This window comes from Eleutherodactylus coqui, chromosome 2 (genome assembly GCF_035609145.1).
Source record: "Eleutherodactylus coqui strain aEleCoq1 chromosome 2, aEleCoq1.hap1, whole genome shotgun sequence".
Taxonomy (NCBI): domain Eukaryota; kingdom Metazoa; phylum Chordata; class Amphibia; order Anura; family Eleutherodactylidae; genus Eleutherodactylus; species Eleutherodactylus coqui.
In genome coordinates this window covers 342,799,483-342,813,209 of record NC_089838.1, presented here as the reverse complement: position 1 = coordinate 342,813,209, position 13,727 = coordinate 342,799,483, and the positions used below count along the sequence as shown (strand labels likewise).

General features: G+C 45.2%; 1 protein-coding gene across 1 annotated transcript; it reads left to right on the top strand.

The window, feature by feature from the left end:
- Positions 1 to 1,248: 1,248 nt before the first annotated feature.
- LOC136610923 (acetylgalactosaminyl-O-glycosyl-glycoprotein beta-1,3-N-acetylglucosaminyltransferase-like) lies at positions 1,249 to 13,408 on the top strand. The gene is made up of 3 exons (XM_066590114.1): positions 1,249 to 1,303; positions 1,393 to 1,953; positions 12,319 to 13,408. The coding sequence occupies exons 2-3, from the start codon at positions 1,395 to 1,397 to the stop codon at positions 12,828 to 12,830; spliced, it is 1,071 nt and encodes a 356-aa protein (XP_066446211.1). The 5' UTR covers positions 1,249 to 1,303; positions 1,393 to 1,394; the 3' UTR covers positions 12,831 to 13,408.
- Positions 13,409 to 13,727: the final 319 nt, after the last annotated feature.

The window sequence follows — 13,727 nt, the reverse complement described above, 5'->3', positions numbered from 1 at the left end:
TACCTCCTGTATCACCCCACCTCCGTGCTCCACCGCCTGCCCCGGTACCTCCTGTATCACCCCACCCCTGTGCTCCACCACCTGCCCCTGTATCTCCTGTATCACCCCACCCCTGTGCTCCACCGCCTGCCTCTGGTACCCCCTGTATCACCCCACCCCCGTGCTCCACCGCCTGCCCCAGTACCTCCTGTATCACCTCACCCTTGTACTCCCCCGCCTGCCCCAGTACCTCCTGTATCACTCCACCTCCGTGCTCCACCGCCTGCTAGGGTACCTCCTGTATCATACCACCCCCGTGCACCACCGCCTGCCCCTGGTACCTCCTATATCACCCCACCCCCATGCTCCACCGCCTGCCCCAGTACCTCCTGTATCACCCCACTCCCGTGCTCCACCGCCTGCCCCGGTACCTCCTATATCACCCCACCCCCGTGCTCCACCGCCTGCCCCGGTACCTCCTGTATGTAATTTTCTTATCGTTTCTGTTCCCCAGGTGCCTCTAAAGTTCTGCGGTATAAATTGGCGCTATACAAATGCAGATTATTAATTTATATCTGCTGGAGTTCATACAGAATATGTAAGGATCTGCTAGATATTATACAGAGTTATCTGCTGGATGTTATACAGTATATAGTTATCGGCTGGGTGCTGGAGGCTCGCCGGTAACACCAATGAGAGCGATACCGGTCAAACCGCTGTGATCGGGTGCAGAGAGCTGCGAGTGGCCGCCACTCAGGACGGTCAGCATAAAGCCGGAGGCTAAATCACTGTGAGAGTAAATATGGGAAAGCGTTCCCTCATCCATGTACATACATGAGGTGAAGTAGAAGCCTCCTCTGTGGCACAAATATGGCCAATCAACCGTGCGATAAGAGGTCATTGATATCCAAACCCCTAATTATGCATCACAAGAGGGGAGAAGTTTGAGAGCTGTCCCCCTCCTACCACAGAGGGATGATACCAATCCTCTAAATAGTCACTAAATCCCTCCTGCCGTTGGATGGAAGTACAGGTAAGCCCCCCGTCGTCTGATCGCCCCCGGAGAGCGCCCATGCATGCTTTCAGGATATTAAGCATTTTCCCACAATACTTGTACGAAAGACGTTTCCGGTGAGCGAAAACCCAAAACGGTAGCCACATTTAGGATATTGGATCCTAAAATATTACAGTTAACAAGCAAATGAAGGGACAATCCGGGCACCGAAATCCATGAAATGGACACATCTTATTGTTACAGGAGCTATAAATCACTTGTCCAATATCCCAGATCACCCCAATAGGCTCCATCCAATAAGACTATAATGTAAGTATGTATGATAGCGGTTGGTATGATGGGATGTATGTATGCTGGGCATGTCTAGTATTCCTCACCTCCATTGTCCTCCCTTGCAGGTATGGTGCGGCTCCGCCTTGTAGACTCCTTCCTCCTTCTTCTGTCTACGATTGTCCTCATCCTACTTATAAATCTGAAGCTTTCCTCTAAGACTCCGGTGATTCCTACGAAACCGCCCGAACCCAAAAGAAAGTCAGTGACGCTGAGCGATGGGGTCCACGTGTACCACCTGAACCTCCTTCACTTCCAGCAAGAGTTCCCTCACTTGCAGACCTACCGCTGCTCCCCTCTCTACTTCCCCCAACTAGAGGATGGGGGCGCTGCACCACTACTGCTACTGGCTATCAAATCCCACCCAGCCTCAAACAGCAGAAGAGCGGCACTGAGAAGAACGTGGGCGAGAAGCGCGGACGTGATGGGCTACAGCGTGAGGCCCATTTTCCTGATTGCACTCAGTGACCATGAGAAGCACATGGAGATAGTGAAGGTGGAGAAGGAGGAGTATGAGGACATCTTACTGTGGAACTTCACTGAAGGACACCACAACTTGTCCCTCAAGGAGCGATGTTTTTTGGAGTGGCTGTACTACAACACCCCACGGGCGGCTTTTGTATTTAAAGGTCAGTGCACCCCACATACGGTTTAGATACTGCAGTCAGCATTGTGGTTAAACGGCCACAATTGTAGCTAGCTCAGATCGTGGCCATTGTCGTCAGATGTCAGCTGTTAAGCCAGGAGCTGAGCCAGCTCCACACACCGTCTGCATTACATATATCCAGGTTTTGCGGTCGGGAAGGTTTGTAACAAACAAGTCATGCCGGACGAATCTAATATCCTTCTATGACAGAATCACCGACTGGGTTGATCAGGCAAATGCGGTGGATATATATTATATCTTCTTGACTTTAGTAAAGCATTTGACAAAGTGTCTCATACCATACTTATTGAGAAAATGACCAAATCTGGGATTGACAAGGCAACTGTTAGGTGGATTCACAACTGGCTGAGTGACCGTACTCAAAGAGTGGTCATAAATGGCTGCACATCCAAGTGGAAGAATGTATCAAGTGGGCACCACAAGGCTCTGTCCTGGGCCCAGTATTGGTCAACATTGTTATAAATGATCTGGAGGAGGAAATTGAGGGGAAACTGATCAAATTTGCCGACGACACAAAGCTAAGAGGGATAGCTAACACTAGGGAAGAGAGGGAGAGTATTCAAAAAGATCTAGAAAAGCTTGAACAGTGGTCGGCGACTAACAGAATGGTATTTAACAAGGAGAAATGCAAAGTCCTACATCTGGGCAAGAAAAATGAAGAAAGCACATACAGAATGGGAGGAATTGGGCTAAGCAGCAGCACATGTGCAAAAGACTTGGGTATACTAATAGATCATAGACTGAACATGAGTCAACAATGTGATGCAGCAGCCAAAAAGGCAAACACAATTCTGGGATGTATTAAGAGAAGCATCGAGTCTAGATCACGTGAGGTCATTATCCCCTCTACTCTTCCTTAGTCAGACCTCATCTGGAATACTGGGTCCAGTTCTGGGATGTATTAAGAGAAGCATAGAGTCTAGATCACGTGAGGTAATTATCCCCCTCTACTCTTCCTTGGTCAGACCTCATCTGTAATACTGTGTTCAGTCCTGGGCACCCCACTTTAAAAAAGACATAGACAAACTGGAGCAAGTTCAGAGAAGAGTTACCAAGATGGTGAGCGATCAGCAAATCATGTCCTATGAGGAACGGTTAAAGGATCTGAGAATGTTTAGCAGACGAGAAGGCTGAGAGAAGACTTAATAGCTGCCTACAAATATCTGAAGGGCTGTCACAGTGCAGAGGGATCAGCCCTATTCTCATCTGTACAAGGAAAGACTAGAAGCAATGGGATGAAACTGACAGGGAGGAGACACAGATTAGATATTAGACAGTGAGGGGATCAATGAGTGGAACAGGTTGCCACAGGAGGTGGGGAGTTCTCCTTCAATGGAAGTCTTCAGGGGCCGGACGCATATCTATCTGGGTTGATTTAGTAAATCCTGCACTGAGCAGGGGGTTGGACCCGATGACCCCGGAGGATCAAATGACCCTGGGGGACCCTTCCAACTCTACCAGTGTAAGGTTGGATGATAACTGAGTGAGCTCCTAAATCTAAAAGCACCGGCACACATTTATGTGTCCTTTATCCATTGGCTCAAAGAGGATTTAGCAGCTTTCTTCCCTTAACAAGAACCTTGGAACTGAAGAAAAATAATCTCAGATTTTCTAAAGGGTTGTGTTCTTTCTAAATATAACTGAATGGACCTTTTAGCATCAAGGAGATGAACATTCAGGTTCTCAAAGCACAGATCAATAGTAAAACTAGGAAGAAAAATGTCCTGGTTGACCTTATTAGAGGAGGCCACTTTAGCCACAAAGAAGGCACGGTTCTTAGTATTAAGCAGTGAGGACCAATTTTCAAGTAAGGATCCCTGGAGGATGATGCCTGCTGTTTCCCTGCTCTTGTAGCCGTAGTAACTCCTACTAAAAATAACGTTTTCCACGATAACAAATCACAGATTAGCCTCCTGAAAAGGTTCAAAGGAAGATTTGGAAAGGGGTTTTAGTACAATAGTTACATCCCCAGAGCAGACCGGAGGCATTATTGATGGTCTCAAATTCCTTTATGCTGCACACACAAGCCGCCTGAGAACCCCCGCACCTGCCGCACCCCACTTCCTACACCACTGTCTGTGAGATCCATCTAGCAACTCTATTTTTCCAATTGTCAAACTCTTCTAGCTTATTTAGCTCCGGCACCCGTAAAGTGTCCCAAATAGGAGTATATTGTGTACATTATCCCCACAATGTCCCTGGATTTCCACCAAATTTTAAGGAGTGCTGGGAGCTGTCGGGCTTCACCTTTAAATTTGTGCATCTCCAAAGATGAAAAGATGTCTTGTAAAGATGTAAGAGAATAGGACTAAAAGTCGGCAGTGGGGGAGGAGCAACACTCCAGGTCAAAGCATGTAGGAAGTTACCAAAGGGGTGGAAAACTCATTTTATTTAATAAAATATGTGATCAGCATATGAAGATGCGTTTCGGGGAGAAGCCCTTCATCAGCTCAACAGGTGGTTAAAACATACAAGCAAAGGGTTAATAATGAGATCCTCTTTGTCTGTGTGGTGAAGGTCAGCCAGGACCGGAGAAGTGACCCTCACCACACAGGCAAAGACGATGTCTTATGTTTTAACCCCCCGTTGAGCTGATGAAGGGGTATTTTATGAAATAAAAGGAGTTTTCTGCCCCTTTGGTAACTTCCTACATGCTTTGACCTGGAGTGTTGTGCCGCCTCCACTGCCGGCTTTTAGTCCTATTCTCTTCTTCTATCACGCCCCCCCCCCCCCCCAGGTGGTGCGTCTTCTGGTCAGGCAGCACCGCCACCACTGAAGATGCCACTTCATTCTCTTCACCTCATATGTGGATCCATGCTTCACAATTAATACGACCGACCGGGTTTCGCTCCACCCCTGTTCCCCCTCGTCCACATCTTGTAAGGGCGTGTATTGTCGAGGTCGCCCTTCAGCATCTGCGTCTCCTCCGACTCCCATCCTCTAAAGCCTTGCATCTGAGAGTCCAGTAAGTATGTGAAGACGTTGGGCCAAGCCAGTCCGCCCTCTTCTTTAGTGTCGCCAACAGTTTTGCGCCATAATAAGCGAATAGCTCTACTGCTGAATGATCCATTGTGGCGAGTTATACAACAGGCAGAGCAACTGCGGCATCCAGAGCGTTTTAGTCAATTTGCTCCCCCCACTCACGATAAAAGTGCTTCTATACGGGCCGGCAGTCTTTTCAGCGTCTTCATGTCACCGCTCATGTCATTGGCGCTCATGCAGTGCCTTCAAACTGAAAGACTTGTTACTGACAGTGACTGTATATATCTATATATAAAGACGAAAGCCCTCACTGACTGACTCACTGACTGACTCACTGACTGACTGACTCGCCAAAATTTCTCCAACTTCCCGATGTCGTAGAAACATGAAATTTGGCACGAGCATAGATTATCTCCAAAATAGGAAAAGTAATTGGGTCCCAACTCGATTATTCAATTCTAGCGCAAAAGAATTGGCGTCGAAATTTAACGTACATAATCTAAATCTCTCAGTTCCCAATGTCATAAAAACTTCAAGTTGGCACGAGCATTGAATATGTCATAAATAGGAAAAGCTAATGGGTCCCAACTCGATTATTCAATTCTAGCGCAAAAGAATTAGCGTCCAAATTTTACGTACGGAATCTAATTTTCTCACTTTCCGATGTCATAGAAACGGGAAATTTGGCACGAGCATTGATTATGTCATAAATAGGAAAAGCTAATGGGTCCCAACTCGATTATTCAATTCTAGCGCAAAAGAATTAGCGTCCAAATTTTACGTACGGAATCTAATTTTCTCACTTTCCGATGTCATAGAAACGGGAAATTTGGCACGAGCATTGATTATGTCATAAATAGTAAAAGCGAATGGGTCCCAACTCGATTATTTAATTCTATGCGCAAAAGAATTAGCCTCCATTTTTATGTGCGGAATGTAATTTTCTCACTTTCCGGTGTCATAGAAACAGGAAATGTGGCAGGAACATTGATTATGTCATAAATAGGAAAAGCTAATGGGTCCCAACTCGATTATTCAATTCTATGCGCAAAAGAATTAGCGTCCAAATTTTATGTGCGGAATATAATTTTCTCACTTTCCGGTGTCATAGGAACGGGAAATTTGGCACAAGCATTGATTATGTCATAAATATGAAAAGTTAATGGGTCCCAACTCGATTATTCAATTCTAAGCGCAAAAGAATTAGTGTCCAAATTTTATGTATGTAATCTAATTCTCTCACTTCCTGATGTCATTTTATATGAAGGAAACGTAGCATGGTTACCTCCACTTGGGGTTTTCTGGGTAACGCAGAGAACTATGCAAAATGGTGAACATATGTTTTTCCTCAGTATCTCTAAAGTAACCACGACTTCATAAGATTTCCGTGTGAACACCAGATAAACACCAGTACCAAATTAACTCGAGCGAAGCCGGGTATATCAGCTAGTATTATATACACACGCACTCCTTCTAGGGGTGGGATGTTACTGACAATGAGTGTTATATATGCACAAGTTTGGGTTCCTCGCCTGCGGATCCATGACATCCCAGCCCGGAAATGGCGCACCTCACGTATAGATAACTTAGCAGACGTGGATTTTCTTCAGATCTGGCACTGCCAGCTTTGGACCACAGTCCATATAATGTCCATAAGCACCCCACCCGGGTGTGAGTCGAGGGTTGTCGCCCCTGCCCAACTGAAGGCCTCCGCTGGTGCACCCTGGACTTCAGCTTGCAGGCCTTCCAGCTCTGCTAAGCTGTCACTTCCTCTCACTGGTCTGTGCCAGGCCTCAGGCTTCTTCACCGCCTCTCTCTAGAGTGTGGCAGGATCTACTCCTCTTATGTTAGGTCCTGTCACACCCGTAGGTGTTAACCCTGTCAGACAGGCTCAGATTAAACAAACAATAGCAGTACTCTGCCCTTTGAGGCCATCTACAGGCCACTCTTGCTACTGCCTTACCACTATATATACACACATATAACTGTAACATTACTCCCCTAGAAGGAGTATATACAGTTTCCCCCCAAAATAAGACAGTGTCTTATATTAATTTTTGCTCCCAAAGATGTGCTAGGCCTTATTTTCAGGGGATTTCTTATTTTTCTACGAAGACATTTATTGTTAAACAAGAAAATGCAAATTTCTTGTGTGTATATATATATATATATATATATATATATATATATATATATATATACTGTCCAGTAGTTGTCATCACACACCAACATAACCAGACAGACTGTGAATCCCATCAAGCATTCCTTGTTCCCACCATTATCTCCGTGTACAACAATCTACGGTACATTTACCGATCCCGATATTTATGAACACAAAGCAAGATGTCTCCACTGACAGTCAGGTCATCGTCTGGATCATCAGAACAATCCAAACCCGGAACTTCCTGGTGAATTTCCTGTGACTCCATTTCTTTCAGAATCATCGGCCCAAATCTCTCATGTCTAGCAATAGTCCTGTCCTTACATGAGGACTTCTTGTCTTGCCTGCCTCACACACAGGGCCACAAACAATAAGGGCTGTAAAGTACCTGGCTCCCACACACTGTCTGGAGACTGTAACGATCACCCACAGCAGTTCCTGGACCACTTGTTCAGCAGGGACGGTATTGCAGCTTCCGGCCACCAGGGGGAGCTGATCACAGCAGACTCGCGCAGCAGAGACAGAGCTAGGTCTTACTTTCGGGGAAGCCTTATATTCAGCAAAACCTCTACTAGGTCTTTTTTCAGGGGGTGTCTTATTTTCTGGGAAACGTGGTATATATACACTCAATGTCTGTAACTTCTCCCCCCTAGAAGAAATAGGTATTATTGTCTACTTCCCATGCTCCACTGCCACGCCAGGTGTGTCTATGCAGCCAATACATGCTTCCAACAACCTAGGGGCAGGCTGGTGGCGTCAAGATACGATAATAATCAAGGACTATATATACATATATACTCATTGCCAGTAATATCATCCCGTAGAAGGAGTGTACGTGTGTGTATAAACACACACATATATATATACACATATACACACACATATATATATATATACTCATTGTCGGTAACACCCCCACCCCTAAATGGAGTATATATATTTACATTACATACTCCATTTGGGGAGGAATGTTACTGAGAATGGGTGTGTGTGTATGTATGTGTGTGTATATATATACAGTTAGGGCCAGAAATATTTGGACAGTAACACAATTTTCGCGAGTTGGGCTCTGCATGCCACCGCATTGGATTTGAAATGAAGCCTCTACAACAGAATTCAAGTGCAGATTGTAACGTTTAATTTAAAGGGTTGAACAAAAATATCTGATAGAAAATGTAGGAATTGTACACATTTCTTTACAAACACTCCACATTTTAGGAGCTCAAAAGTAATTGGACAAATAAACATAACCCAAACAAAATATATTTTTTTTCAATATTTTGTTGCGAATCCTTTGGAGGCAATCACTGCCTTAAGTCTGGAACCCATGGACATCACCAAACGCTGGGTTTCCTCCTTCTTAATGCTTTGCCAGGCCTTTACAGCCGCAGCCTTCAGGTCTTGCTTGTTTGTGGGTCTTTCCGTCTGAAGTCTGGATTTGAGCAAGTGAAATGCATGCTCAATTGGGTTAAGATCTGGTGACTGACTTGGCCATTGCAGAATGTTCCACTTTTTTGCACTCATGAACTCCTGGGTAGCTTTGGCTGTATGCTTGGGGTCATTGTCCATCTGTACTGTGAAGCGCCGTCCGATCAACTTTGCAGCATTTGGCTGAATCTGGGCTGAAAGTATATCCCGGTACACTTCAGAATTCATCCGGCTACTCTTGTCTGCTGTTATGTCATCAATAAACACAAGTGACCCAGTGCCATTGAAAGCCATGCATGCCCATGCCATCACGTTGCCTCCACCATGTTTTACAGAGGATGTGGTGTGCCTTGGATCATGTGCCGTTCCCTTTTTTCTTCCCATCATTCTGGTACAGGTTGATCTTTGTCTCATCTGTCCATAGAATACTTTTCCAGAACTGGGCTGGCTTCTTGAGGTGTTTTTCGGCAAATTTAACTCTGGCCTGTCTATTTTTGGAATTGATGAATGGTTTGCATCTAGATGTGAACCCTTTGTATTTACTTTCATGGAGTCTTCTCTTTACTGTTGACTTAGAGACAGATACACCTACTTCCCTGAGTGTTCTGGACTTCAGTTGATGTTGTGAACGGGTTCTTCTTCACCAAAGAAAGTATGCGGCGATCATCCACCACCGTTGTCTTCCGTGGACGCCCAGGCCTTTTTGAGTTCCCAAGCTCACCAGTGAATTCCTTTTTTCTCAGAATGTACCCGACTGTTGATTTTGCTACTCCAAGCATGTCTGCTATCTCTCTGATGGATTTTTTCTTTTTTTTCAGCCTCAGGATGTTCTGCTTCACCTCAATTGAGAGTTCCTTTGACCGCATGTTGTCTGGTCACAGCAACAGCTTCCAAATCCAAAACCACACACCTGGAATCAACCCCAGACCTTTTAACTACTTAATTGATTACAGGTTAACGAGGGAGACGCCTTCTGAGTTAATTGCAGCCCTTAGAGTCCATTGTCCAATTAGTTTTGGTCCCTTGAAAAAGAGGAGGCTATGCATTACAGAGCTATGATTCCTAAACCCTTTCTCCGATTTGGATGTGGAAACTCTCATATTGCAGCTGGGAGTGTGCACTTTCAGCCCATATTATATATATAATTGTATTTCTGAACATGTTTTTGTAAACAACTAAAATAACAAAACTTGTGTCACTGTCCAAATATTTCTGGCCCTAACTGTATATATATATATATATATATATAATCTCCTCCTTCTACGGAATGATATAATGATATTACTGGCAATGAGTATATATATATATATACACTCCTTCTAGGGGAGTGATGTTACAGACAATGAGTTTGGAGATATATATATATATGTATTTTTTTTCTTCTATGGGGGGAATGTTACTGACAATGAGTGTATATATATTCTTCTTCCAGGGGAGGATGCTACGGACAATGAGTGTATTTGTGTAAATATATGTAATTATTAGGAAATTGTATTACATGGTACATCCATTATGATTCCCACACATCACATACACAACTCTACTACATCCATCCTCATTCCCACACATCACATACACAACTCTACTACATCCATCCTGATTCACACACATGACACACACAACACATTACACACACAGCTGTACTACATGCCACATACAGTTCTACTACATACTTCTTGATTCCCACACATTACACACACAGCTCTGCTACATCCTGATTCACACACACACACAGCTCTGCTACATGATACATCCATTATGATCCACACACATCACACACACAGCTCTACTACATCTATCCTGATTCCCACACATTATACACACAGCTCTACTACATTCATCCTGACCCCACAAATTACACAACACATGACACACACAGCTCTGCTACATTCTAATTCACACATGACACACACAGATCTACTACATCCATCCTGATTCACTCACATCACACACACAGCTCTGCTATTCCACATGTCATTAGACTCCTGGATACAATGATCAGCCCCTGGTCATGTGATCCCTGATTACACCCACACAGGTGATCCCAGGACCATGATGTAATCACAAGTCCTGTTGGCTGCTGTCGGCTTATTCAGTCTACAGTACTTTCTACCAAACTGCACAATGGCTCCTCCCACAACAGTGACATCACCACAGGTCCTTCAGCCCATCAGATCTCTGTGGTGGTGGTAGGCCAGTGTCTTCTGTCAAGACTGCTGAGTTGTGTCTGAGATAATAACGGCTTTGTTGTATTCTCATTTTGGTAGTTTTGTCCTTCCCTTCCAAGAGCCCTAACTGTGTTGTTCTTCTGTTGGTCAGGCTGTCTTTTTATACATGTTGTAGGACCTGCAATGACATCACCATGGGGCGGAGCATCAGAAGCACTCACATACTAACTGACAAGTGGTCGTTAGTAGTTTGATATATATACTTCTTCTAGGGGGGATGTTACTGACAATAAGTGTGTGTATATATATATATATATATATATATATATATATATATATATATATAATGTTACTGAGTGTGTATATGTATATCTATCTATCTATCTATATATACACTCCATCTGGGGAAGGATGTTACTGATATTTTGAGGAATTGTCAAGTGACAAATATGGAGCGAGAGGGGGGACCCTGACCTCTGTCGCCAGTTTGTCACAGAGCGACTAATCTGAGTGCACTCACCACTACCCGTTTGCCACGGCAGAACCTTGATTGATCACTTTAGCAGGATTGCAAGCGCGGAGTCATTAGAATACAAGCAAATTTGTACCCAGCTGAAGCAAATGAGAAAGCCTTACGCCGTAGTGTATCTCCAGAGTCTGACAACTGGGTCTCCGTGAGCTCCTTGTTCGTAAAGGTTTCCCCAGCACACACCTCCCCCGCCCTCTCTGAGGTCATTCAGGGAGGGGTGGGGGTAGAGGTGTAGTTACCTGGAAAAACCGTAATTCACCATTTTGGCCGTATCTCCACAGGAGATCCTCTGATTGGCACTATATGCCCAGCATAGTTCTGATCATGATTTTTTTCTATTCAACGATATCAAGCATCAGACGTGAATAATTAGCAGGTATGCAGATACGCCACTAGGGGGTGTGCGGGGCCTGTACCTCAATGTGTGTAGATGTGTTTTAACCGGCTGGTCCACCCAATTCCAAAAATATAATTTTTGGGGGGCTAGGACCTTCACATAACCAATAATTCTTAATAGGAGATATTCCCTTAATAAAAATCTTTGGAGCCAGGGAGTCTGTGGGAACTATCCGAGGTGTCACACCCCACTGGCAGGGGGGCCATTACCATCCTGCTGTCACTGACTTACCTTTATGGCCAATGTGAACAAAGCACTTCTTAAGGCCACATGGTCATCGAGAGCCTGGCAGTTGTGAGGGAGGGGGAGACAAAGGGGGAGAATGTCAATTCAACTTTCCCAATGTCCTGAATGGCAGCTGGTTGATACTGCATCAATCCTTATACCACAGTACTGGTGGACAATATGTGTAATTAAACCAGTGGTGACAGATAACCCTCAAGTACCAAGCCCAGAATGGACCCCTAGAGAACTACACAGTTTAGATCAGGTGTCTGAATAACTACAGACCTACAGAGCCTAGACCGGATATATACCTACGGAGCCCAGACAAGACCCCCTAGAGAACTTCAGACCCCCTAATAGCTACCAGTCTTCGAAGTGATGACGATGTGTTTATGTTGTCTTTTAGGTGATGACGATGTGTTTATGTTGTCTTTTAGGTGATGACGATGTGTTTGTGAATCCGGCCTCCTTGGTCCAGTACATTAAGGAGCACCCTTCATCTCCATCCACAGCCCACGGGGCGCTGCAGAGACACTCCATTGTCCTTCGCCACTCTAAATACCAAGTCTCAGTATCCCTGTTCCCTAATTCCAAGTATCCCTACTTTCTGTCCGGTGGTGGCTTCCTCTATCCTGGAGCCTCGGTCCCGCGCCTGTATCATGCGTCTATGGAGCTGCCGGTCTTCCCACTGGATGACGTATATTTCGGCTTCTTGTCTTTGGCCGCCAATCTCACTCTGCAGCATGAAGGGCGCTTTCATGTTTTTGGACTGAGATTCAACCCTTGCAACTACCAGCGAGCTCTTGTGGTTCACAGGATAAATCCCGATCACTTGCTACAGATGTGGAGTGTGGTCCAAGAAGCCAAATGTGACATCACAGTACCAACATTACGTGATGGAGGCCAACCTGCCAACGTAACGGGGCATGGTTCAGAACGTCGACACTAGGGGAGTGGGGGAGGGGCTCTGATGACTGGAAATCCTAACTTATTTGGGTATGCCATTTATCTAAAGTGGAAGTCCATGGCAGTGAGTGCTTAAACCTGGTGTGTGAGTATGTCTCAGACATCGCAGAGCTGCTTCTCATGGTGTCATCATAGGACTGACGCAATTTTATTTTAATTTTTCAGACGCCGGTTCCTACCTCCAACAGCGGGTTTTAACGCACGCCATCATCCTGATGGGTGATGAAGTGCATTAATCGCGCTAAAATAGAGTAGACAGCACTCGAAAATTGCGGCATCAGAAAAAACTGCGGTCGAGCGCAGGTCCGCGAGGCTCCACTGAAATCTGCAACCTTGAAATAAAGCAAGGACAAAATATCAGATTTGGGATATTCACCAAGGTTCTGATTGGTGTGGAGTCACTGAAGCAAATGGGTGAGCCTTACGCCATAGCATATCTCCGAAGTCTGACAACTGGGTCTCTGTGAGCTCCTTGCTCTTAAAGGTTTCCCCAGCACACACCTCCCCCGCCCTCTCTGAGGTCATTCAGGGAGGGGTGGGGGTAGAGGTGAAGTTACCTGGAAAAAGTGTAATTCCCCATTTTGGCCGTATCTCCACAGGAGATCCTCTGATTGGGAATAGTTGCCCAGCATATAAAGCCTTGAAGAAGAGATTGGAGAAAGTTTGTCCTCAGTCGAGAGGCAATCTGGGTATTGGAGTTGGGAACTCTCTAACATCGTACGGGCTCATGCCCATGGGCACATTATCACTCCGGAATTCACGGCCAGACACCCACCACGAATTCCGCAGCAATGGCGGTCCATAAACACACTATGGTAAACGATTCTCCCCTGCCCACGAGTGGAAATCATTTTTCCGCTTGCGGGGGGAGAATTGCAGC

Coding starts and splice junctions, on each gene's coding strand:
- LOC136610923 (XM_066590114.1), top strand. CDS start 1,395: ATGGTGCGGCTCCGCCTTGTAGACTCCTTCCTCCTTCTTCTGTCTACG. Junction 1,954..12,318: donor GGCGGCTTTTGTATTTAAAG/GTCAGTGCACCC, acceptor GTTGTCTTTTAG/GTGATGACGATGTGTTTGTG.